The sequence below is a fragment of the Wyeomyia smithii genome, chromosome 3, assembly GCF_029784165.1.
Source record: "Wyeomyia smithii strain HCP4-BCI-WySm-NY-G18 chromosome 3, ASM2978416v1, whole genome shotgun sequence".
Lineage (NCBI taxonomy): Eukaryota > Metazoa > Arthropoda > Insecta > Diptera > Culicidae > Wyeomyia > Wyeomyia smithii.
Window position 1 is genome coordinate 37448405 of NC_073696.1, and position 27776 is coordinate 37476180.

The 27776-nt window shown below is 38.6% G+C and overlaps 1 protein-coding gene across 5 annotated transcripts; it reads right to left on the reverse strand.

The window, feature by feature from the left end:
- Nucleotides 1–3622: 3622 nt before the first annotated feature.
- On the reverse strand, nucleotides 3623–27286 carry LOC129730513 (clavesin-1-like). Of its 5 annotated transcripts, XM_055689905.1 has the most exons (6): nucleotides 27212–27286; nucleotides 26982–27127; nucleotides 4753–4981; nucleotides 4603–4697; nucleotides 4201–4545; nucleotides 3623–4134 (listed from the first exon to the last, which is right to left on the reverse strand). In XM_055689905.1, the coding sequence occupies exons 3-6, from the start codon at nucleotides 4892–4894 to the stop codon at nucleotides 3832–3834; spliced, it is 885 nt and encodes a 294-aa protein (XP_055545880.1). In that variant the 5' UTR covers nucleotides 4895–4981; nucleotides 26982–27127; nucleotides 27212–27286; the 3' UTR covers nucleotides 3623–3831. The 5 variants fall into 5 exon arrangements, with proteins under 5 accessions (XP_055545880.1, XP_055545879.1, XP_055545882.1 ...); XM_055689904.1 differs by having other exon boundaries at nucleotides 26982–27275; XM_055689907.1 differs by lacking the exons at nucleotides 26982–27127; nucleotides 27212–27286 and adding an exon at nucleotides 10546–10570.
- Nucleotides 27287–27776: the final 490 nt, after the last annotated feature.

Here is a 27776-nt window from a genome sequence, read left to right on the forward strand (position 1 = left end):
GAAGCGTAAGATCTACTCCAATAATTTTGTTGGGAAAAACGAGAAGGAATTAATAAATAAATCGAAGAAAGAACTCAAAAACATGCCTGAAGCTATGTCCATTTAGAATCTGGAATAATAAAATCATCTATAACTCGGTAACGGATTGACGTACAAATTAGATAAGAACAAAATCATTTCAAATCGACTGGAAATACGCGAAAATTTAATCGACCATTTTTGATTTGAATGAAACTTTGCACACGTATTTGGCTAAGCAAACTGAGCATTTTTCACAGGTGGAGAGATTTTTTACACCCATGAGTTACATTCTAAAAGGGTGTATGCCTTTTGGCATAGATTTTATTCGAAGCATTGTAGCCTAGGAACAGTTGGTTGTATAGAAAAACTGCCTGAGAATGAGTTGTAGGGAATTAAAATTGCATCATAAAAAAAAATATACACTGTACAAAAAAAAATTTTTTTGACCAAAAAAAAATTTAAAATAAACATTAAATTTCAATTTAAAAAAAAAAAATTAGATTTTTTTTTTGGAATTTATTTTTAAAGAAACTTGACGTTAATACGCAACTTTTAAAAAAAAGTCCAGGATGGAGAAATTTTTTTATGAAAATTTCAATTCAAACAGTTTTCAAAATATTTGTATTCTGATGATTTTAAAAGATGCAGAGAGTCATTTTGAATCAAAAAGCTCTTGGTAGTAAACATTCTAAAGGCATTGGTTTTCGAGTTATTTCTAATTTAAGCTCGATAAATTATAATTATTTAGGAAAATACACGTTTTTCTTAATTTGTCCATGGTTCTCCAACAAAAACCATACGTTCATTGGAATGCTTGATCAAAAATATACAATTCATTCTTTGACAACAAAACGATTGGGCGAACGGTTCTCAAGAAATGAGTTCAATGTTCTATGTGATATAAATATATATATAAGTATCAAATGTTTATTTTCGAGTTTTATTATCTTAGAAACATTTTTTTTTATGACATAGATACTTTACAGAACTAATTTCACCTTATATTTTATATACATCATAAGTAAATGATTCGTCATCTTTTGAAAACAGCTTCGTTTGTATCTTATTTTCTGAAATCGGAACAAAAGAGTAATACTTTTGTGTGGCAGCTATTATAATAGATTTTTTGAAAATATTGCTCCATCCTGTTACTCCTTGTTCATATTCTTCATATGATACCCAACTAAATGACATTTTGATGAATTTTAATTACTTTTCTGATTAGACCAATCATACAATTCTTTTGCGCTTGTAATGGGATGTTCATGTTCTTTAGCTAAACTTGCATTTCCTGCCATTCGTTTTAATATGCCACCATTTGCATGGCGTGGGCCTTTACCATGAGAAGTCGCAAAAAGTGCCACTCTGCATCGACGTTATATTTTGTTTTGAACTTGCAGAGACTTGCAAAGTTTTTTTTATTTTTATATTGTGAGGCAGCTCTATCAGACATTAATATCCCTTTTTTCAACTCTATTGTTGTTTTCAAAAAACTCATTAATTTGGCAATGAACACCTGAACCGCAACAGTATCATGATGGAGTACTTCCGATATTATGATGAAGCTGATATTCTTCAGTGTTCCAGATTCTGAATAGTAAACAACGAAGGGATGAATGATGGCTTGACTATCATTCCAATAACTACACGAATCACAAATTGATAAAGACGTATTAAAATGAGCTTGACTGTTCAATATTTTTAATTTTGCAATAACGTTTTCGTTTAATTTGCGTAAGCTTGTTGAGCACCGATGTCAGGAAAGGGCTTACAGCATTTGTGCTTGGTGTATTCCATTTTAACTTTATTCATCTTTACAAAATGCAAACTGTTACTAACACTTCTGAAGTAGTGCAATCGTATTTATATACGAAAACAGATATTATAGGTAACCCAGTAGTTATTGGTTGCGTACTTTATAAACAGTTATTATTAGTAAAGAAGTAGGTAGTGTTGCACGACAAACATATTTTTTTATATAACATTCGGCAAGGTGGAACGTGTAGGTAGGCTAAGGTTTAGCGCTTGAGTTATTTATTCAATCGTTTTCTTGTCAGAGAATGAATTGTATATTTTTGATCAAGCATTCCAATGAACGTATGGTTTTTGCTGGAGAACCATGGACAAATAAGGAAAAACGTGTATTTTCCGAAATATTAATAATTGTTCGAGCTTAAATTAAAAATAACTCGAAAACCGATGCCTTTAGAATGTTTACTACCAAGAGCTTTTTGATTCAAAATGACTCTCTGCATCTTTTAAAATCATCAGAATACAAATATTTTGAAAAATGTTTAAATTAGAATTTTTATAAAAAAATTAATCTACCATAAAAAAATATTTTTCATTTCTCCATCCTGGACTTTTTTTTAAAAGTTGCGTATTAACGTCAAGTTTCTTTGAAAAAAAAATTAAAAAAAAATCAACTCTTTTTTTTTAAATTGAAATTAAATGTTTATTTTTAATTTTTTTTGTCAAAAAATTTTTTTTTGTACAGTGTATATTTTTTTTATGGTGCATTTTCAATTCCCTACAACTCATTCTCAGACAGTTTTTCTATACAACCAACGGTTTCTGGGCTACAGTGCTTCAAATAAAACCTATAACAAAAGGCATACGCCCTTTTAGAATATAACTCATGGGTGTAAAAAATCTTTCCATTTGTGAAAAATACTCAGTTTGCTTAGCCAAATACGTGTGCAAAGTTTCACTCAAATCAAAAATGGTCGATATTCGACCATAGGTCATTTGGCGCGATCTTGCTCATAAATACCTACATCAAAACAAAGGTAATTCACTTACTTCAAGGAAAAAATATCATCACAAATCATTTCTCTTCGCATCTAATAAAAATTAGCACTTTCGTCTTTATTCCTCCCATCAAACGCTGCGCAGTCAACTTTCTTGGCACATTTGCTCCACATTCTGGTCGTCTGAGTCGCGCCGTTTTTTCACTTTTCTTGAGCTTCCGCTTTATTATTGCCCAAAATCTCTCGATGGGTCGGAACTGTGAGCAGTTGGGTGGATTTATGTTTTTATCGATGAAATCCACGTTATTATTCACTGGATCACTTCTCGGCTGTAGTGGCAACTCGCCAAATCTACCCAAAACTTCACGAGACCTTCATGGGCTTAATTGAAAGGTAGTACGCGATTTTTGGGGCATTTTTCCTTGTACAGCTTGGAGTCCATCGTTTTATTCGTCACGAACACTTTGGTCTTTGCTCCGCAGCTGCTCTCTCCGTCAAAACCTGCTGGTACAACTTTCGAGCTCGAGCTTTGCTGACGAAACTTTTCTTGAACGTTCTGTTTGATTGCTTGCTGGCTCGATAAATCCGATATCCTGCTCGCAAACGAATTCGAACGGAATTGCCAGTAGCAGCGTATTTTTGTGCTAATTCATTATTTGACAGTCCAGGGTTTGCTCTAACGGCTATCAACACCAAGTCCATTTTTTTTACCGCAAACGTTAATACGTCCCTATAAAATTATTCCTCTCGATAGATGACAGACATTTAAAAGCATGACAGTATTAAATACCTTCACCCTGTTGATGGAATCCTTAGATTACCAAGAACAATTCCAACTCCAACAGATAAACTTTTGTTCTTTATAATCGTCTCAAAATAATATTTATTTGTACACGATTTGTTCCACCCGTAAAAATATAATATAAAAATTTTGCACTGAAATCTACATACACTTTGTGATATGTTTAAAATAATCTACAGCTAATTCCGTAGTACAGTCAGTTATAATTTTTTTAAGTCCAATCACAGACTCGCCAACACACCATAATCACAATAATCGTCACTCCACGGTGGCCGCATCCGCCACATACCCAAGCTGTTCTAGCTCTCGAACAATGTATTCGTTATCGCATAGATTGTCCAACCAGTATGTGTAAGGATACTCCGGCTTGGTTCCTCCGTACCGCTCTGGCAAGAACTCTGGATCGATGTGCTTGTGTAGTGAAGCTCTATCCGTGCCGTGGAAGAATAGCCGCTCTCGCATTCGTTCATTCAGTAGAGGCTTAAACATTTGAAACACCGTATCGAAAACCCAACCTTGGTTGACGATGTGGATGGCTGTAGTACGGACGGGCATGCACGTCTACAAACGGAATGATAAAGGAGTAAGTAATGTAACTACCGAAATTCAAAAATGTTAGTGCCTTACCACTAGCAAAGAGATAACCTTCTGTGCAACTGTTGGACTCATGTACCAAGCATGGTTCAAAGATAAACCCTCCAAGTCCATAATTCCAATGCCACCAACAACCTGGGAAATTGGTTCTAACGAACCGACCTCTAGCATCAGCAGGGTCGCTTTGAAGAGATCACTCAGAGGAATTTTCGATGGTCGCCAATTCCCGAATTTGAAGAACAAAACTCGGCGGCCTTCCTGGTCGCGATAGGGCGATATCGTAATGATATTATCATCACCAAGCGATCTAAGCGTCATGGGATTAACATTCGCGTGTAACTCCGTGTTGTTCTCACGAAAGTCGTAGTACCGACACATCTGGAAGTGTATCTTTTATAATCAATAAATACGAATGGGTTATGAGAAGTAACTTGCCAATTTGTAAGCGTTTTCGACTTTCCAATAACGAGCTCTAAGGAACTTGATCAGAAAATCATCATCTACTCGATGTGGCTCACAATCCCCTCTTTCTGCGAATAAAACAAAGGTTAACAACTTCTCGATCCTACGAAGTGCAGTACCAACCATAAATCATGTCCCGTAACTCCTGCAGCATCAAACATGTCTGCTCTGGATCTTCACCCTGCCTGCGTGCCACTTCTGCAATCTTCGGGGGAAGCTCTTTGTCCAGGTCGACCGAATGTTTTACTCCTTCCGCTTCCGGCATTCTGTGGCGAATTGTGGGACGCTTCCAAAGGCTACCCGATGTCGGCAGAGGAGGTCGTGACTCGACCTTTTCCTTGGGCTTAGTTTTCTTGAATGAGAAATACACACAAAAGAGACCGGTTAGAGAGAAAAGCCAGTGGGTCGTCGTAGGGAAAATTGCAATTGATTATGAGCACGCTATGAATAGATTATTATAATCGCGAAAATTGCCCAATGCACAATGCCAATTGCAAGTATTTAGCGGATATGCGACGAGTTCATTTTCTAAGTCCGATTAGAAGAATTTCTTGTATAAAACGTTTAACATAGGATTTTATTACATTTTGATAATTTAGTGAGTGGAAATTCAAATTCGATCTCGTTGTTTTAAAAGGTTATCGATCAATTTAACCCTTAAACGACATGAACTTGCCCCTCTTGCAAACCTAAGAATTCATGGTTCGCCAAGAACTATTTTTATTCCTTCAAAAACTGTTTGTAATTAATGTAAAAATCGTTCGCGTCAATCCCCAAGGAACAACCGCTTCGTGACGACCTCCAAAAAAAAGTACTATTGAAGTTCCATAAATGAACCTGTTTTTTTCGAAGATTAAAGCAAGCGTGGGCACGAGTAAACGTCTGTTTGTTTTTTGCGTTTTTTAAGAAAAAATAAATTCTGGAAATATCGACAATGTGCATATTAGTATATTTAGTCATTTATATTGTGAGTGCCAAATGTGAATTTATATCGGAGAGATCCAAATTTGTTGTGCAAATAAGCTAGGAAAATTTTGACTGCTCTGACCATGTGAAGGGAACAAGATTGTAAAAAAAAGGTTTCGGGTTGATCTTAGACCCTAGAGGGCAAATTCAGTTTTAAGTGTAAGCTAATGTTTTATGTGTTTGTGCTCTCGCATATACTGGTAGTTTTTGCGTCGTTCGCATATAGTTCAGTGATCGGAGGCTGAAAAAAAACTTTAAATTTTTATGTCAATATTTTTCGTGATACGAAATTTCTCACGCTCTTAACATCCATTTTTAGCAGCACTTTGAATGTTGCTTTGACAGTTTTTTTTCTCCTTTTTCAATAACAAGAAACATTTGCTCAATTATTATTTACTAATTCATATTCCTTTAAGAGAGCGAGTAATGGCGCTTTAACCATAAGCTAAAAATGCTAGGACTAGAGTTAGTACTCAATCTCTAACCGTAACAGTTGAAGCGAGTAAAGGCGTTATATCCTTGGTTTCGAAACCCGAACATAAGGAGGAAATACCTGTTCCATCCCAGGAGATTGGTCAACAAAGGAGAGTACTTTCTTAGCTTCATCACTCCCAACGAGTTATGTTACGTCTTCCATACGGATCGGTTGGTACGAATCAAAGAACGGGGACACTTTGATTATATTATATCATCTTGCGCTACACAGTAGGTCTGACCGTTGACAAGTAAAACGTATGGAAATCTTTTTTTAAAATGGTGGATATAATTTTCCAGGATCCTTTCAAGTAGTCTAGACTAGACTAGATAAAAAAAACCGGTTATTTTTCGTGCAATGGTTAGCTAATTCTAATCAACGCTATTGTAGGCAACAAAGACGCGAAAATGCCTCAATTTTACCCAAAAAAAGTGAGAGTGTTTCGCTGATTAACTTTACTTGCCTTCTATGAACCTGTCTGGCCTAGAAGTTCTAAAAAAATCATTCAAGAGTTCTATAAGTACTCATTTCAGAAAAATCTGTAGCTATTTGAAAAAATGTTTAGTGTGTGTAGCGAAATGTACAAGGGTTGGTACGTGAAGCCTACCTAGTCATGGAAACATTGTGCTTCGACATAAAATGATCGATCGTAACTTTGGATGTATTAGAGTTTAGTAACATTGGATTTCAGACATGTTCGCAAAAAACTACACTAAAACACATCAGCAGATATCATAAGAATACCGATGACGTCTATTGTAGATTGTATCAGAAGCTGAGGCACGTGCATCCCAAAGTGATGACGAAGCAGTTTTGGTTAGGTTATTTTAAATTCTCATTCAGCAAAACGGAAGTCGAAGCATTAGAGCTCTTTTCTTTTCAGCAACACGCAAACGTTCGTGGCAAAACATGAATTTGTTGCTCGTTATTTACCAAAAATCGAAAACATGTGCACAGTACAGATAAAACGGAAAAATTTAATATCTGCCCAAATTTGGCATGAATTAACTTGTCAAGATATTGCTGATAAATCAGTGAGTCTTCATCAAAGGTGTTGCAAATGTCTGCAACGACGCTTTGCAATGGATGAACTCTACTCAGGTTTAGAATCACAATTACTGAAAATATCATAGATTGGTGAGATGCTGCCGTTTCACCAATGAACAGTCTCAGGAAACGAGTAAGGCCAAACACAGTTCTGCGTATGATTCATCTTTCACGATTTACGCAATTATCTGAGCACAATTCAAGCTACATTGGGCATGATCGGTGGTGATTGGCTTTCAATAGAGGCACATCGTGAGTCTGAGGAATTTCGCTCGGTTTGGGAACAAGTCAAGATACTGCATACATTTTTAGCCCAAGTCGGCTGGTTTTTTCGTTATTTTTTATATTCCCACCGTTTCAAAATTCAACATTTTATGTTGAAATTTGCTTCAACACTTCTATATTAGGTAAAACAAAATCATCGTCAAGTAACTGAGCTATTAACACCACAGCGGGCTGTTTTCAAGCTGGATTATGGAATCCTTCGAGTTTCAACACACACATTCATGCTTATGTACACATACGAGTAAGCTGCGTTCTAACGCATTATGACGCAGTCGCTATTATCATCAATTCTACGAAAGGAAGGAAAATATCAACAACAGCACAGCAACAAAGCGGTTTCAATGCAATATTAAGTAAATTACACGTTGAGACTAAACGCAAGCTAATTAACGTCATATTCAATTAGCCAGCTACTGGAGCTGTACATTCTCGCATGTCAAACACATTGCAATCAACAAGTTCATCCTACTTAAGTTCCATCCAAATCAAAGGTCATAACGGAGTAACGACTATTTGTATTAGCTCAAACTAATAAAATTTAATGATTATAGCTTTTTACTCCTTCTTGTGAATTTTGGTGCCCCTAGCATAGATAACTTTTTCAGTGTCTTGAATAAGTTTTCCCTCAAGCAAACGTAGAAGCAACGAACCCGGCGAACAATTACTTTGCGGTCTTTTGACGCACTTCTGCATTCACTAGGGGCATCAAAATTCACAGGAATGGTTAAAAAGCTATAGTCTTTTTAGGGAAATTGGTTTGAGCTTTAGGGTAACTTTTTTTCGCATTTGTTGACCAGTGTACTTTTTTCACAAGATAACGACATTCGGTTCCACTTCCACGAGTGAAAAAACAATCAACCAATTAAATCACAATTACACTACACCAGAAACGTAATTTTTTATATGAATTCAAAAATACATTTACCATCTTGATTAGTTAGAAAATTTATCGAAGGGGCACTTTTACTAGAAACGTGGGTACAGGAGCCACTTCTACCGATAGTCAGAACGCGCCAATTCAAATGATATCGATCTCGCTGGCGCTTCAGAACGCGTGTTTACGATTTCAGGCACAACCACAGACTGCGATTCGGACTAGAGCTGCTTTGAATCGCGGAGGCACTGCCTCCAAAAAGCCGATTCGATAAATGACGATGACTATCACCAGCATTGCGCGGAACTGACATAGTCTATAATTGCGTGGTGCGCTCAGTACCTACATGTGCCGTTACCACTTTTTGCGGTCATCGTACAAGAATTCGTTCCCTCCTGATCATGATGAGTGTCTGGACAAATAAGCGAGTGTCTTATACGAGAACGGAATTTGCATTGGCTTTAGGAGATAAAAATCATTCCGCCGGTAGCAAGTTACGAAGCATTTGTTCAAGAACTTGTTGGGTTCTGCCAGTAGGATTTTGAAATAAAATCATTTTAGTACTGTTAAATTCGTACAACTGTCTTGTGCCCAATTCATGCGGTGTCATAAATTCGAAATTAGTTTAATACTGACTTAACTCACTGAAAGTGCTTATCAAGCAAATAACTTTGATTTTAGTTCATGGTAACATAAGGACAGAGTGATGTGTAACGCCCAGAATATTTAAGGTAATTATTATTTTCAAAAATATTCATAAAAAATATATATAAAAAAATACGTTCACCTGATTTCTCAGAGGATTAATTGTTCATCTTGTTTTCAAATTAAATTTGATTCAAACCAGTCAGGAATAATTGTCCATAAAATAAATGATTGCTAAGCACCCCCAGTAACAAAAGCCGTGCCACGAGCCTGTCTGCTATGAAACTATCAATGTTCTGATGTAATCAAGTTAAGAGCAGGACTCCACTAGCTCATGCATTTCGCAAAAGTAGATTATGGTGCAAGGGTTTTAGACTTTGCAATCTAAAACATCGAGCAGGAAGCAGACGGTGAAAAAATTTAAATCAGCCTATCAGACCAACATTTATATCTGTAGTTGTTCGCTTGGATTGACAGCACGGAAGTAGCATAAATAGCAGGGAACTTGAACTCCACTGAAGGCCACATCGTGGGACTGAAGCAAGTTTGGATATTGCCATCACGCAACTCTATGCATAATAATTTATTAGATGTAACCCATGTCAGGATTTACTTTTCTATTCATAGAATTATGCAATTAATCAATTAGAGACGTCATTGTAATACAGCGCTGGGGTTATATAGCGAGGAATTATCGACCGGTGACACTATTCTAATTCACTTTCATTATAATAGCACAGTTATACGCTTCACTTCGTAATACACAGCTGGTGAATAGAAACAAAACTACCTTGAACAAACATCTAATCCCATTGAATGGTGATAGTTATATACTTTACTAGTACCATCAATATTTTATTACTGTGTGCCACCCACTCTATGATACACGGTACGTCTAAAATTACCTCCACAGCGTCCTAATACATGCACTAACTCTGGCGACGGACAGCATGTGAGCATGTGAATCTAACGAGTAAGTTTTACTCTTTACCAGAGTTCTATCAGCGATCGCCGCTGGGTGTCCATTTGCCATTTTTGTCAATAGTAGGTAATTCCATCCGCTCGTTCAATGTCACTGCACGGTAGAAGCGTGCGATTTTGTATGCAAGTCGGGAAATTTTGCTACGCCACGAGAAGGTCGATGACTTGTCTGTAAGCCGATCAGGTGCAATGCGATATCTATTCTAAAGCCGAAAAGTAAGATTATGATGCGCTAGAAATAGCATCGGAATTTCGTTTTTTTTATCTCCATGCTTTCCGCCCATTACATACCAAAGATGATAGAATTATTTCTGTTAAAATGAATGAAACTGTCACGCTATGAAATAAAAATGATATACTGGACCGAATTACGCTAGTAGACAACCTTAGACCTTACAATCGTTAGATTCAATGAGACATTAATAAGGCGATAAATGACTTTATCAGTAGTGGACGGCCATTATTGTTACATTAGACTGGCTCTGTTTAAACCTGTTGTCAGGGTAACATTTAACAGATCTATTCCATCGACAATAAATCCAAGAAAAAAAATTCACGAATCACACACTGTTAGAAACACGACAAGCCACGATTTGAACGATTGTTAAACCTTACTCAAAACGTAATTCACCAAAATACTAACTAACTGTGACCCTGTTGTAAATCAATTGCACCGTTTGATTTGTGGCCCGGTAAGCGACACCGCCCGGCGCGTCCGCTCGGTAAACTATTCGCGTCCTCCGCGAGTGCTGTTTTGAAGTTCAACGTCATGGCAAGCATGCTGTGTTACTCATGGGATCTGGTAGGTATTATTACTTCGGCTAACACCTGATTTACTATCGCTCTGGTTACACTCTCGTGTGAGAAAATTTCGAACCGGCTGGATGGAGAGAAACACGTGTACAAGTCTACTACATTGGCAACTTTTGTGCTAACCTAGTTTTTTATAACTAGTTTCGTTTTGCTACGCGTAGTAAAGGATGAGAATACCAACACAAGGTTCGTGACTCAAATAATACTGCCAGTAATGTTAAACAGCACAAGTTTAAAAAAAATGTATTTATTAAATGACTATTACAAACTAAATTTCCTCCGGTGACTCAAACTCATCCACGGAGCGTAGAACATTTTCCACGCACGATAATGATAGTGAGTGAAGGCAGCTCGTTCAGCCATCTCCTGGAGATGAGGTTATTTATTAACAATCACAGAAGCAAAGTGTAAAACTTGACAACATTTTAACAAAAAATAGCAACAAAGCACAATACAAGTTTTGTTGTCAAAACGTTTTTTATAACTAGAATTACCAAAAACAAGGCAAAAAGGGCAAAGTTTGAACTACCAAAATGCAAAACAAAACGTTGAAAATCGTTGAAAGTTCTTTTTAAAATCAACATAAAATAGAAAGAGACTGCATATATAACTTGAAATGACTAAAAACCGCTTTTTTCACGACCAGAACTTGTCAAAAATCAATTGGAATTGGTTTACAAGTTTCAAAACGCATTCTGGATTAATCATAACGGGAATATGAAGCCACTAAAACACCTTGCTATCCTTTCCACGTGTACCTTATTAGTGACTATTCGAGCACAAAATCCTGAACTGAAGAAAAATGACTCCGAATAATCGAACCAATTTCTCCAGATAAAACTGGTCGGCACAGGTGTGGCCCTATATCTTAAACTAGAAAAAATGAAAGATTATTTTGGTGTTTCTTGGTTCCCCCAGCCACCAAAATTTTTTCTCGTTTTCTCGTAAACATAACGTTGAAGCGGCGAACCCAGCGAGCAATTACTCTGCGAACTCTCACGTAAGTTGACGCGTTTTGGTAATGGCTAGGAGCACCAAAATTCATTGGATCCAATTCATTGGATTGGATGAAAAGCTAAAATCTTCCTGTGACAGCTATTTCGAGCTTTTGAATAGGTTTTGTCTTCCAGTGTTATAAAGTCCGACTTGTACAAGGAAGAGTGAATAATATCCCAGACAAAGTTTAAAAACCCTGCAAACATTAAACCAGAATAAGCTTAAAATCGCTGAAACTATGCATTACTTTTTTAATCTACTTCACTTGTATATTCGTATACTCGCAATGTGTTCTTTGAAAAGAAGTTTTTCATCGTAGATTACACTGGTCAACACAGGTGCACTCCAAAAGCCCAAAACGAAAAAAATGAAAGATTGTAGATGAGTTTTCTTGCAAACATAACATGGAAGCTCTCACGTAAGTTAACGCGTTTTGGTAATGGCTAGGGGCAGCAAAATTCATAGGAATTTCACATCGCTTTAAATCAACCCCACTCATCTTGATAACGTGATTATCGTTTGGCTTGTAACTGTAGTGCTAGTGTTGGGTCCGCCACAACTTCGTCTAGACTTGTTCGATTAAAACCACCCGAGCCTGAATTCAGAGTATATCGACATTAGTGATATTCCTCTAAGTTTATCGTTTTACGTCTAGGACGGAGAGATCACCCATGCAGGAAAGCTAGTTGTGTAATACCACCACTACTTTAACAAAGTTAGGCGATATCCTTCCTAGTCTGTCGGTTTCTCGTCCGGGACGGAGGGATCACCAATACGGGGTCGCTAAAAGACACACTGATCGAGGCGAGCGGTCTTCCGGCAATTAACCGGAACATTCGCCATGCCGAACGAAAACCATTTTTTTGGTTTTATTCGGCGACCCTAATAATCCTGAATTCAACCCGAGCAGGAGAAAATATCATTATGATATCACAACAAGAAATTCGAAATACACCTCATTTTGATCTTAATATTTTTTCCCTTGTAGGAGCCTATGACCACTGCTACCATTAGTTATATATATTGGGGTATACTCCGCGTTACTTTATATGCACTGTCAGTTCGTTCCATTACTATGGGTATCAGTGATAGCCCTCCCCAGACTTTGCATTTCACCTCAAGAAGGTATGGCTTCTTTGATGAAGTTCCTTACCTTTGTTAGTTCAGCAGCCCATATCTCGTTAGGCGTAAGGACACCTTTTCCAAGAATACGCAGTCTTCGCTGAATCAATGCGCTGCATTTGCATAGTAAGTGTTCCGAGGTTTCTACTTCAGAATTACAGAAACGACATATGTCATCTGTCAGTTTACCCATTTTTTTAAGGTGATACCTGCTCGGACAGTGTCCAGTCAGTAGGCCAGTGAACGTACTCAGATCAGCTTTATTCATGCTGAGTAGGTTCCGTGTGATTCTATTTAGACCTGTGCGCCGACCATATCATCGGCGGCGGCGGCGTAGAAAACATTTTACCTCGGCGGCGACCGGCGCGCCGGCGTGACGCCGTTGGCTTATATCGGCGGCGGCGGCGGCGTGTATCGGCGTGACACTAATTAATAATTGCGCATAATGTGTGCTTTGAACTCTCATTTTCGGTTTTTTGTTAATTCAACGATAATAAAAAAATTATTACGTCATGGTTGACATGATGTCAAAACTAGAAATAAGAAAGGTAAGAAATCAAGTAAATGAACAATTGAGCAACCAGAAAAAAATAAACCAAGCAGAGAAAGTAAAACAAGTGTAAATCCCAAAAAAAATTGCAAGGAACACTATTTCCAAAGACGTTCAGTTTTTTAAAAAAAAAGGTAGATAGTTTGTCGATGAGTTCATTTTGATTAAGCGTAGACCGACTTTGGGAAAATTCGATAGATCTTACGTTAGAGGGTCGTTTTCAACTTTCATATATTTTGTTAGGTTACCCATGGAAAAACTGAAAAAATGGGATACTATTTTCATTCAAATAGAAATCTTCGTTAAACTCCACAGATTCTTCATTACCATCTGGAAAATTTTTGTTTGCTCGAAATAGCGTTGAAAAAAGCAACAAAATCACATGAACTATGTGATGTCATTACTATGAAAATCACCCTTAATTGTGATGGATCGAAGGCGATCCATTCTGACCGAAAAATCCGCAAATATCACCATGGTAATGGAAAATAGCTAAAAGTGTTTTTTTCGATGCCTTAACGTTCAAGCAACAAAGTAAGGAGGATTCAGCAAAAACATAGTCGATTTTCAAGGAATCCTCGCATATTGATCTAAAAAAAAAACTTAGTATTCTAGAGAAAACTAAAATCTTTACCAAAAAATAGATGAAAAACCACTAATCATTTTTTCTTATTTTTTTTTTAACATTCCCGGATTGCTCATACGTTAACATAAAAATTTAAAATAAAAATAAACATATAAACTTATGTTATAATGACTAAAACAATATTCTCGAAGCAAACTGGCCCCGTGCAAATTATTGATAATGACTTCGAATTTTTTTATATCTTTTGATAAAAAAGACTAAAGTCTAAATATTTAATGTCAAATATTGTATCAAATTACCACAAATTAAAATAATTTACACTTAGGGAACATTCGTAAAAGATAACAACCCGTTAAGCATACAGACGGAAAGCATACGGACGCAAGGCATAGAACGCTAGGCATAATGGATGGCAGACCTACGGGTACGAGGCATATGGACGCGAAGCCGAAGGGACGCGAGGCCGAATGGACGCAAGGCCGAATAGACACAAGGCCGATGGGAAGTGAGGCGGAATACGGTATTATCGTCATCATCACAGCCCTATTTTAATAACATGTATTTCGCTTCAGGGTGGCATTTAGAAAGCAATACACTCGCGGCCTTCGGCCTGCTCGCTGTTCGAGCGAATGATGTCCTTACTCGCTACCGCTCGTTCGGACTTAACTAAGGGAAAGAAGGGGACTCTGTTAGAGTAGACCTAGCAAATCTGTAGATCAGTCGTTTGTGTGCAAGAGGCAGCCGCTTCCGACGGCGGGTCGGCGGCCGGCACGGACTGTGGAAACCACGGCAGCTTAGTGCCGCCACGTTTCCTTGCCCTCGATTTTGCGTCTGCGCCGCATGATTTGAAAAAATATTATACCCAACCTAAACTCTTTAGGAATATATTTACGCTTAAACTACATACGTAGAGTAAAAAATATCTGAGTTAAATATAGAATTCATTGAATGACGCTTTTTGTCAATCATCAAGGGTGCAACATATTTTTCAATAGACTCTGCTGCGGAATGTATGTTGCAAATCCGGAACACATAGTCATGATGAGTGGATCTCATGCGATCATACAATATCGTATTCAGCCTCGCGTCCATTCGGCCTCGCGTCCATTCGGCCTTGCGTTCATTCGGCCTTGCGTCCATTCGGCCTTGCGTCCATTCGGCCTCGCGTCCATTCGGCCTCGCGTTCATTCGGCCTCACGTCCATTCGGCCTCACGTCCATTCGGCCTCACGTCTATTCGGCCTCGCGTCCGTTATGCCTTATGGCAGTATGCCTCGTATCCATTATGCCTCGCGTCTGTATGCCTAGCATACTATGCCTAACATCCATATGCCTAGCGTCAATCTGTTTCGTGTCCCGTACCCTTCGTAAATACGTAAATACAGGGGAGGTACTTAGCGAAGTGTTGCACTGCGTGAGGCCACCATGCAAAATTGCGTTACGTCGGAGTGAAGGGGTATTAAGAATTGCCAAATTCCGCGTTACTTAATATACGAGTGTTCCCTTATCGGCTGTGATTTGCGGTATTTCTATAATCAGGAAAAAATCCAGCATACACAATCACTATCGGCGCGGTAAAAATTTCCTCGGCGGCGCGCCGAGTCCAAATCATCGGCGGCGGCGGCGTCGCGGCGTGGCAGCGCACAGGACTAATTCTATTGCATGGCGTAATGAATAGTTTAGATTGTCTTGCTTTGGAGTAAGCCCTCCAGTTGGCATCAATCATCATTGATTCCCAGCCTCTGAGCTCAGATTTCAAACAGGATGAAGACACCCCACAGAATGGCTCCGGCCCGATGAATGCAGTTGAAGAATCAATTCTTGCTAAGAGATCGGCTTTTTCATTTCCTTCTATTCCACAGTGACCAGGCACCCAGTATAGATTAACAACGTTTGTTGCAGTTAGTTGTCGTAGGGATTGACTTCAATCCCATTCCAACTTCGACTGGCATGTGTATGCTTTTAATGCATTGAGGGCTGCTTGACTATCTGAGAAAATACAGATATTGGCATACTTATATTTCCTAGCTAAGCAAATATTTGTGCATGTTAAAATAGCATTTATTTCAGCTTGAAAAACAGTGGGCCACTGTCCCATTGGAAGTGATACATTGATTCCTGGTCCAGTGACCCCAGCGCCTGTAGATTCGCCCATTTTAGAGCCATCTGTGTAAAAAAAATGACTGATCCTGGACGAACACTTTGAAAGGAACACTGAAGTTAGTCCTAGAGTCCATCCAATCTTCATTCATGGTTACTAAGGTGTTCAGTTGGAAATTCTTGAGGATTTGTAAATATCCCTTAAAATCGCCTTCCTGAAAAATTTTAACACGTTTGAGCCTAAGAACACCTTTTTCGGCTTCAAGTTGTACATATTGATGTAAGGGTAGAAGATATAAAAGTGCTTCTAAGGCTTTGGATGGTGCACTGGCCATTGCTCCTGTTGTTGATAAGCATGCCAGACGTTGTAGTTTATCTAGCTTCTTCTGAGCTGATATTTGTGTAGTTTTGGGCCACCACACTAGCGAAGCATATGTTACTCTGGGTCTCACTATTGCTGGGTATATCCAGTGGATCATCCTCGGCTTGAGTCCCCACTTTTTGCCAAATGTATTGCTGCAAGCCCAAAGAGCGTTGTTTGCCTTTGAGATTGCATACTCTAAATGGTTCGCTTGGATAGCACCAACTGTGTTTCTCCCAACTTAAGAGTTGCAATATTATATTTTCTCGTTCTTGTAAATGGGATTATGACTGTTTTAGAAGGATTGACGTTTAGTCCTTCGAACGAACCCGATGACTTCGTATCCTAGGTTTGTTAAGTTGTTAAGAAGATCATCGACTACAAGAGACCACAATAAAGGAGATAAAACCCCTCCTTGCGGGCAACCTCTTGTTGGTTTTGTCGTTAAAGTTGATCTTCCTAAATTGGCTGTGATTAACCGATTATCTAACATAGCAAGTATCCAGTTCGAGATGCACATGTCAAACCCCCGATTTAACATAGCTTTCTTTATAAATTCATGGGAAGCGTTGTCAAATGCTCCCTCAATATCAAGAAAAGCCGCCAGTGAGATTTCCTTAGCGTCAAAAGACTTCTCTAGTTTTGAAACCAACGTGTGAAGTGCTGTTTCAGTTGATTTTTGATCTTAATATAGTTTACATAGTTGGTTAAATAACAAAAAATAATACCAAAAATATTGTTCTTCCAAGACTATATGTATAACAAAGCGTGATATTTCAATAACAAACCAATAAAGCAAAGCAAAACCTTGGTGCTACATTCCGATTCGGAACTTGACCTTCTGTTTATTTATACACAGACTTCGCAGCCGACTATTTAGTGTACAGGACAATTGCGGGGCTAGCGCTACGATCCTACTGACACTAACAGTCTCTCCCGAGACGAGACTCGAACCTACGACGACTGGCTTGTTAGGCCAGCATCGTACCTCGAGAACATCTGGGAGATAACCAATAATTTGCATTAAAAATCACGAAAATGACCGATTCAGATGTTATTAACTCACCTAACACTGAATGCATAAATGAATATATTAAAACTAATCAATAACGAGCAATTTTCACTTAAAAACTTATTTTTAATGAGATATTTTAAAATCTACTAAAATATCTTATTTAAAGCATAGCGAGGTATGATATCAAAATGTTATGATATTTTCGTATGCATGTTCGAATAACACGATAAGTCCTCATAGCTAAATATGTTATTGATGAGTTATTATTTTGTTATGCTGTTCTAGCCGCGAACGGACGTCGATTGGATTGGCGCATTGCATTTCAAATTTGTATGAAAATTTGTATGGTGAAATCTACTTTCTAGCGTTTCCCTTTCTTCTTTTTTTAACGAAGCTCCATAGTGTAGGCATGTTTTTATGTTCTTTCTTGGTTTTATTCATCAATTCCTCGTCAGTTTTCGCGATAAAATCATTGGAGTAGATCTTACGCTTTAGTTTAGCCCAGAGGATACCATCGGTATTCCGCCGCTCCATCTCCTCTAACTATCGCTACAAATACGACGCCAGATCCGGCCAGAACACCGCGTCTTCGCCCTTATGGTAATTCTTGATGAACGGCGCAACTGACAGTAGGCACTTCGTACTATAAATTTCCCCGTTCACAGTCAGTCCGGAGTGAACCACGAAAGCGGCTTTGACAAACTCTTCTAACTTATCGTCAGCCACAGCAGAACCTTCTTGGGAACTTTGTGTATGAAATGAACTTCACCACGAAGCTCAATCCCTTGCGGGGGAAGTAAAATACGAAGTGCCCTGCCAGTCGTTGCCATCCAAAGTGAGGTAGGTCTCGTCGCTACGTCACGATTCACTGGGAAAATCGACTTGACCATCTCATTCAGCCGTTGCCGCTTCGAGACTAGTGAACGGGACTGCCGCTTCCTGACATGAATGTCCATGTACTTTTTCGCTGTTTGGCCGGTTGCACCAACCTCCCGGCCAGGCACACGCAGCAATGTAGCCACTTTTCCTTCAGTCTTCCTTTTCAACATCCTTTGGACTTTTTTGTCGCTCAGGATCGTCGATGCTCTGATTGTTGTCCAATTGTGTCAAGAGGTTGTAAATGCCAAAACGGGCGTATTCGGCGTCCACAAAGTGTCGCACGATGTCCGTTTTTGACGCGGTGGGGTACCGTTCTTTGGATGCGCTCACTTCTAAACGGAATAGCTTCTCTGTTTTTAAGAATAAATAAGGTACAAAAAAGATAGCGAGCTTATTAACAGCGGCTTGTGCTGGATTGGTTTGCATGACTATAAAAAATCAATCAAGCTATTTGTACGAAATTATATTCATTGTGAAGATATTTGAAATACGCAACTATTTCATCACAGTGAGTAAAAATGTTTTTACCAATTTTAGTGCAAAAAATAGCGAAAATAGAGTATAATATGAATTTGTAAAAGCGCACAAGTGCGGAAAACTCTTCCGAATATGAGCATATTTTTTTTTGTTACAGGGGTTAGAGGTAAAAAGGCAAACCGAAATCATACACGTTATGGTTGCTCACTTTATGTTCATTCTGCTTGGCGGCCACCACGCTTAGCCGATATTCTCCGTGTGACTCAGTGCGCCGTCTTAATGATTCCTGCCATAGAGGTCCCGAAGTCCCGGGACAACAGCCTTCCTCATAACCTCGGTCTTTTGAACTACGAGATGTTTATGTGGAACGGGCTCTTGCAAGACAAACAGTTTCGTATAAGAAAACACGAACTCTTGGCCTGTGTGTCGCGAAAGTATCAGTTTTGGGTCTGTTCAGCCTCTTTTTCGTAGTAGCATTCGTTACCCCGTAAACCTTGCGTTTCTTGTACGGCTTGTATATCGGGTTCGCCGTCATGATGGTATGAGCAGTTCCGATCAACAAATGCACGTCAGCAACGGTCTTCCGGATCGAGCGGATCATTTTTCGACTAACGCGGCCGTCCGAATCTCGCATGGTCCTTGCCCGATTCCGTCTCCTGATACCGACGGATGGTCGTATAGATGAAATTCCACTTCACCCCGTAGGATTGAAACCGTCGGAATATATCGTCGAGTCGTCCCTCTCTCGCAAACAACTTTACTACGATGTGGTGGTACCACAGACAAACAGACGTCCCACGCCATTTATTTTCGTGGATCAAAATAACAGTCAATTCGATTGAGTTTCAGTTATGCGGAATATTCCCGCCGCAGCGGTGGAGCTGCTTAGAATTTTCTTAGAATTTTATATGGTCGGTGTGCACCAGACCGTACCAAGCGCCATTTTTTTAATGAGTTATTAGCACCAGTTGACGTGAGAATGAATAATCTTTCTTTAATGAAGAAACGAAATAATTTGAAAAGTTCATTATGATATTATTACAAAAAATGTGTATAGCAGATTGCAGGAAACATACGGGTGGTTAAACTTTGAACGCCGATTACTCGAAATAATGTTTTTGGCGCATGGCTCGGTCTGGCTGCATGCCGACCATATGAAGTAGTGGAACGTCTGTTTATCTGTGATTATACTCCTTCATCATGCATGGTAAACAAACAACAAATGACAGCAATTCGACACCGTTTGCGTCGATTAGTCTATGGGTCATTCCATACGAAGTGACCACCAAAAAGGCACAAACTTGGCTTCGACCATCACGGATTTGACTCAATGTTGGGAAATTATTCATCTAGGTTCACTTTGGAATAAATCCCAATTTTGATGTCGATTGGAATACCCAACGTTCTGTGGGAAGTCATAGACATGATTGGATGATTCTTAAAAAAATAAACCAAGTAATCTAGAAATATATTTTTTGACCATGACCATAGCGACGGAGAAAGCGACCCCGTCGGTGCGACAAACGTAAAAGATGCCATCAAGCAGCTGAAACAACAATAAAAGCAAAGCAAAGCAAAGCCTTCGTGCTACATTCCGTATCAGAGCTCGACCTTCTGTTTACTATACACAGACTTCGCAGCCAACTGTTGAGTGTACAGGACAATTGCGGGGCTAGCGCTACGATCCTACTGACACTAACAGTCTCTCCCGAGCCGAGACTCGAACATACGACGACTGGCTTGTTAAGCCAGCATCGTACCTCGAGACCAGCTGGGAGAGCAATGAAACAACAATAAATCGGCTGAAAAGGATGGCCTCAGAGCGGAGTTTATAAATATGGGCCTGGAAAAGCTGGTCACCTGTTTGCATCGGCTGATTGCAAGAATTTGGGAATGAGAAACGGAGACGGAGAAGTGGAAAGATGAGGTTATCTGCCCCATCTATAAGAAAGGCGACAAATTGGACTGTGGAAAATATCGTGCGATCACTGTCCTGAATGCTGCCTACAAAGTGTTCTCCCAAATCATTTTACGCAAGCCAACAAATTTGTGGAAAGTTATCAGGTCGTGGAATAACAGTCCACGACGGACCAAATCTTTACCATACGGCAGATCCTTCAGAAATGCCATGAATACAGAACCCCCACTCACCACCTATTCATCGACATCACAGCCGCGTATGACACTATCGACTGAAAAGAATACGGCTTTCCGAGAAAGCTGATTAGACTGATAAAGGCTACGCAGTGCTGTGCGCGGATTTCGAGTGGATTGTCGGGTCCATTTGAATCCCGCAAAGGGCTTCGACAGGGTGATGGTCTCTCCGGCCTGCTATTTGACATTGCGCTACAGGGTGTAATGAATCGAGCTAACATCAACACGCTGAGTACGATATTCAACAAATCCAGTCAATTCGATTGCTTTACTGATAACATGGACATTGTCGGCAGAATAACCTAACCAAAACCGACCGACAACGCTTAAGCAGTAGCATTACGAACGACAGCAATGAGTTCCAGATAGTAGACGAGTTTGTCTACCTTTGCTCACTAACCTAGGACGATGATACCAGCCGTGATATCCGGGGGCGTGTTATCAGCGGAAGACGTGGCTCCCCAAGTAAATGCGGTCAGACTAATCTCCAATACGAAGTGTATCCTGTACAAAACGCTTATAAGACCGGTTATTCTCTACGAACATGAAACGTGGAAAATGCTCGAGGAGGACCTGCGAATGCTCGCAGTTTTCGAGCGACGGGTACTAAGGACGATCTTTGGCGGCGTGCAGAAGGCGAATGATTCTATGAATTGTAAGATAAAGAGGAAAGAGATTTTGAACAAAAATGCGTTATTTTGCAACAAAGAGGGGGTCCAACAGAGAAGTGGGATTTGTTCAAAGTGAACCAGAACCAGTTCAGAGTGAAATTTCCCCAATTTTGAGTCACAGCTGCGATGGTCGTGTCCAAGTGGTGGAAGGACCCCTATGTATGAGGCTAAAGCTAACACCAATACACATAACGCACATGGTGCACATAGTGCACACCTGCTCAACGATAAAAAGTTGTTTTTGAACTTATTGTATATTTAAATTAGAATCACCAAATTAAAAAAAAATATACCTGCTGAAGGGCAAAAATAAATAGATAATTTGGCCTAAAATACTATTGTGGAAAAAAAAGCTTAATCCCAAACCTAAAACATTAAAACTCAAAACGCTGAAAACGCTCCCAAAGGCCATAAACGCAAAAAGAAAAGGATACCAATTTGAGTTTCACCAGGAATCGACAAGTCTGCGATTAGAAGTTGAGAATCATTCTAAATGCCTTGAGAGCCATTTTGGGCGATTCAACACTCTGAAGAAAACAAAAACGTCGAAATAACAAAAAGGAAACGACCCTAGAACTCCCTAGAACCGAAAGGCAGAAAAAAGGAAAATAAGAGTTTAATCTCAAATGTAGATATGAATTAATGGAATTACCATCTAAATACCAAACCAAATCAATCTGTCCTTCAATGTAAAAAAACGATCCACGAATAAAATTCAAAACAAACGAAAAAGAAATTAGATTTGACTCTAAAAAGAACCTTTAAATGATTGAAAATGTAAATGAGCTTAACCAGAAAACATCAACACTATTGGATAATAATCCCAAATCGTACTTTAAGTCACTGCAAATGAATTCTAAGAACAGAAAAAACTAAAATGAGAAATCGATCCCAAATTGGAAAGGAAAACTCCAAAAACCTCTACCTAATATCGCAATAAAATAAATCATTTCAAACTGAGCTTTTTCTGAAAGCCGATAGAAACGAAGGGGAATTGGAGGAAATCTCAAAATAACCTTGAAATATTCGAAAAATGATTGTAAAAGTCAACAATTTCATATGATCTCAATTGTAGCTTAAAATCTCACTTCAAAAGAAACCTGCAGATTCAATATGCATGCATTTTCTTTTTGCGCTCCACGCAAAATGAACTGTAAAATTAACAGCTATAAAACTTGTTCAATTATCCTGTTCTTAGATAGGTATATTTCCTATCTTCCACCTCAGTTCGACGCAGATTTCATGAAGCATCCATCCACTTGATACTTAGTATGCATTGTTGTGGCTACTTAAACGTGAACCCTAGAACGGCAACCATGTTTCTTTGTTTTGTCATTTATACCGGATTGTACGCTCATCACTACCGTCATACAATAAATGATAGAGTTCAACAGCACACCTTCGGAATCTTGACAGTATAGCGATGCGAAACACCATTAAAGCTGCACCATGCAGCAAGCTCGGGGTGCAAGAGAGGACAAAAAGAGATACCGTTGGGCTCAGCTGCATTTCCGCGTTTGCCTTTCACAGAGCAATTCCATGGCTCGTACCGGTATTTTTATGTCCACTGCAGTTTGGTTAACTTCATCTCGTTCCAGATAGCAAAAATGCTGTCCGCTCAGAAAGCTTTACAATCAGTAAGAAGATTATCAAGGTCGACCATTTAATAAATATTCTTGTTCTACTATTCAAGAACTCCAATGTACGGGAAATGTAAACACCTGCAGTACAATTAACATACTGTTTACAATCGTTCTACTCTCTCATTAACTTGCTAATTTTCAGCTGAAAAGTATTGTTTCGGCTCCATAAGTTGCATTATACAAATATCCGATGCATCACTGACTGGGTGGGTAAATCTAATCTCGTAAAAAAGTGAGCTCATGATTCATCTCGGAGTCTCGGTAATTGGAACTCCACGAGCAGTTTTTGTGGAGTCAATGTCACTGTAGATTAGGCATTGTTTCAACCATAATTCATAGTTCGTCAGAGCGTGTTCCACACCCGCGCAGCACGAATACTCAGTTGCAATTATCTTACACGAAGGTTTACCTGATCAATGCATAATTTACCTACCAGTTAGGAGTTTGCAGCAGCTCAAGCTTCAACCGAGGTGTACTTGAACCTGTGGTCAACCACTAATGACAACTACTGTGATTGTCTTCCATCATAAGATACAGTATTGAAAACAGCTTATGCACTCATTCTTGATCAATCAGTCAACCGATCGATCTAATATTTTGTAAGCACGGATTACCGATCTTTAAAGAAACCTGAAGAATCGGAAAGGTCAAGAACAAAGAAGAAATCGGTTGCTGAAATGTGACTAAAGCCTGTAGTACACTCTTTGACCGAGCGTCAAATATTTGTCACTTTTTAACAGATAAAAATTTGGTCAAAGATAATTATTTGTCACTCTCCAATTTTAACATGGGGCAAACACGGGCAAACAACAACCATGATGTCAAATAAATTTGACCATTATGTCAGAAGGTCAAATATTTGACCATTAGACAAAGAGTGTACTACAGGCTTAACATTTGAATTGATTATTTACCAATACCTCGTTTTCAATATATCTTTTCATGCATTTTTTTGCAACAAAAACACATTTATGTTAGTAAAGAGACTCACAGGGCAACTAACTATTATCAATCCGTTATAGCATTATGATGAGTAATGAAACAAAGTGAGCAAGTTCCTTTGTAGTTTAAAAAATGCTCCTGCTCTAGGTGCGATGAACAATTGTATCGAATGATAAGCGTATTCTATTTTGTGCCCACATTCACAGCATGACGAACAATATTACATTTCCTGTTAAAGTAAACTAGACTCACTCAACGCAACCCATTTGCATGAGCTGCGATTAATTGCCCTGCAAAACTACAATTTGAACGCACCAGAAAACTATTGGGCATAACGGATGCTGGATTGCAGCTTGCTCGAGTATGGAAAATAATCTCAATTACCCCACCCATTATATATTATTCATAACTCTAAAAAGAACATTGTATCGTATCATTGTATTGAGTGTCGAAAAAAAAATTCTATCATCATCATTCGGCGGCAAAACATGGTTAAAATCATTTTACTATAATCATCACCCATTAGCGGGAGCTCGGTATCATATACCGCAGTTGATACTCTGCGAATGTAATCATATTGTTATCCCCTCTGGGAAGATCTTATTTCACTGCATAACTAACGGAGACTAAATGGTAGCTAATTACATCTTAACAGTATTAACCTTTTCAATTTTCGCTGTATCGTTCACATGGAAGCAAAAGCTTGACAAATGTGTAGAAAACTTAAGTAACTGTAGCGACAATGGGCAAGAATTGAATTTGTTTGATTTGCTTTGGACGTGGAAAGGTCATATTACACTCGTATGTGTTTCTTCGAAGGAATTGAGGTAAAAATCTGCAATTCTGGAAAATGTAACTAAATCTGTAGTACACAACAACCGGTTGGTGTTGATTATGTTTAAGTTGGTCTTAAAAACAACTCGCCGTCAAAAGCGAAACCAACGCCATACGGAAGCCGCGGCTCGGCCCAACTCAACCTAATATTTAGTACATTGCGCGTTAGCTTCAAATGAAAAATAAAAACAAATATTTTTAAACCGGTATTTTAAACATCGGTAAAACAATAACAAAAACAAGTCCTATACAAACAGTACCACGAGCCACCTTAAAAATGGCATAAAGTTGACTGGAAACAATCAGACATGTACTTTTTTTGTAACGTTGTCGATTTAAATTAAATATCACCCCTAGCAAGAATGTATCTGATGCTGCTAGATAAGCACATGAAGCAGGTTCTATGATTTTTGTGATATAATATATGAATAAAAATAATCATTCAGAAGAAGTTAACTATTAGCCTTATTATAAATACGTTAGCCTTATTATGAAGACGGAGTAAACATCGAAATGGTACCTTGTTTTTTTTTTACATTTTCTTCTATGCGAATATTGTTTTACAATATTAATGATAAATAAAACTCTGCAAACTTAAAAAAGCACTTTATCAATATTTAACTAATCTATGATAGAGTATGATGCATCGCAAATAATAACAGCTTATCTTGGGTTGCTGATAGGAGCGTGGAACATCAACGAGTGTGATCAATCGAATAAACAAAACCCATTAAATCTTTTTATGAGCATTAGTTGTGAATCCAAAGCCTACCAAGATCCACCCACAATATTAATATCTAGGCTGTCAAATGTCGGATCAAACTTTTTTTGCAGACCTCATGCATGGTTTATCTATGGCTTGGAGCTTGTTCGCTCCACAGCACTCCGTTATGGAACTTAAATGGGCCACCAGTCCCTATATCAGAAATATTCTATTCTTGAATGCGTACCAGAAATGAATCATTCGTAGGGTAAGTTATGGTACAGTTGGCATCAAAAGACTCTTCGAATCGAACTTGGTCTGATCATTTAAACAGTTTACTTAGATTTAGACACTTGACACAGCAGGGACTCAGTGCCACTCCAGGATATGATCCTCGGTAAAAGCATACATGCCGAAAAACAGATCGGTTACCCTTTTGACTGGTAATTACAGAGTACGTAACGTTTAGAATGCCTCATGCTTCGTAGTGTCGCACCAGTACTAAGCGCAAGAGAGGTTTGTCTTTATACATATTAATAGAATAATTTTCTAAACACTGATGCATACACTTTTGATTGTTCTAGAGGAGGATGTGTTACAATGAAAACGCGATCTAATTGAATGGCATCGCTGGTTCGACAGTATGCCGTATGTGCATGAATTGTTAATAAGACAAAAAAATAGCTGCCTATAAAACATCACGTTGCAATAAAAGTCAGACTTTATTTGAAAATAAAATACAAGCGAGAGTTGAGATTCAATCTTATCAGCTAAATGGAAATATTCTTTGATAAGACTGATTAAAAACATTTGAGTAAAATTACAACATTGCCATTTTCGATAACTTAAATAACTCGATATTGTGAAAACTAATCACGATTATTGCAACGTAGTTACTTATCTTCTCGATTAGGGTAAAAATAAATCACTTATCTTAAGCTGAAGCCCACTGAACCGAACAACAATTCAATCGCAGTTTTTATAGATTCTAATTGCTATTCAAAACAAACCGTCACAGCCATATATACACAAAACGAAGGCAGCTTGCTTATCAGCTTCCTCGACATACTTTTTGAGGTCACAAGCCGAAGTTTGATTTCTGCGACTCAATTGAAATAATAAATTCAGGACACGTAACTCGAGTTTTCCTTGAATTTAGCGATCTTCGCTTCGTTTAACTAGATTAGACAAACAAATTCAGACATACACCGGATGGATTCTCTCTGATGCTTACTTTTATCCGCCACCTTTTTTATCCCGTTTCGCAATGCTCCAAGTTCAATGGCCTTCCGTGAGTCATGCGTTCCCAGTTCTGAATCGATACAATAGTTCCCAGCTCCGAACACTACACTTCAACTACTTGCTGCTTGCGATTCGGCCCTTTGGGAAGGCACAGAGAGCATGGAAGACAAAGATTAGCTCCAACTGAACACACGGGCACGTATGTAAAAAACCTACGCGTACCAAGAACTTCACCCGACGCACGTTCGTTCTGCTCCAACGTTCAAACCGTAACTGGCTGTATTGCTCTTACTAACTAGACTTAATTCTTGTTTACCTTTTTTCCAGTGCCCAACCGCCATCGATCACAGTGTTCCAGACTTGGCACTGTGTTTAACGTTATTCCATGCACATTTGCTATTACCACCATGGACCTTTATCAGTCAGTTGACGGTACTACTAGCACGCCATGGAATGAATAATTCTAATGGACTTAGCAAGAGCTGAATGGTGACGCGTAGAACATGCTCCCTAGTTCACACCCGCTGCAGAAGCATCGATTTATGCTTGCATCTGGGTGGCAGTTTCATTGGTTGGGCGCTATCGATTTGTTTTTTTGTTTACTACGACATTTTTTGAACAGTTATTAAAATATAATCATTATGTAATAGTAAAGTAGGCAATGTATGTAATTTTTCGAGGATGCGGAGAAAAGGACAAAAAATGTGACTTAGACATATATTGCCTACTTTACTAACACTTAAAATGTAAGTCATGAGACAAAAAAAATGTAATTAGTTCATAAAAT

What these genes read in the sequence shown, in the direction of transcription:
- LOC129730513 (XM_055689903.1), bottom strand. An exon ending in TCGAAAACGCTTACAAATTG is followed by an intron (nt 4,546 to 4,602) that starts GCAAGTTACTTC and finishes ATACACTTCCAG; the next exon opens with ATGTGTCGGTACTACGACTT. An exon ending in AGGTTATCTCTTTGCTAGTG is followed by an intron (nt 4,135 to 4,200) that starts GTAAGGCACTAA and finishes TTCCGTTTGTAG; the next exon opens with ACGTGCATGCCCGTCCGTAC.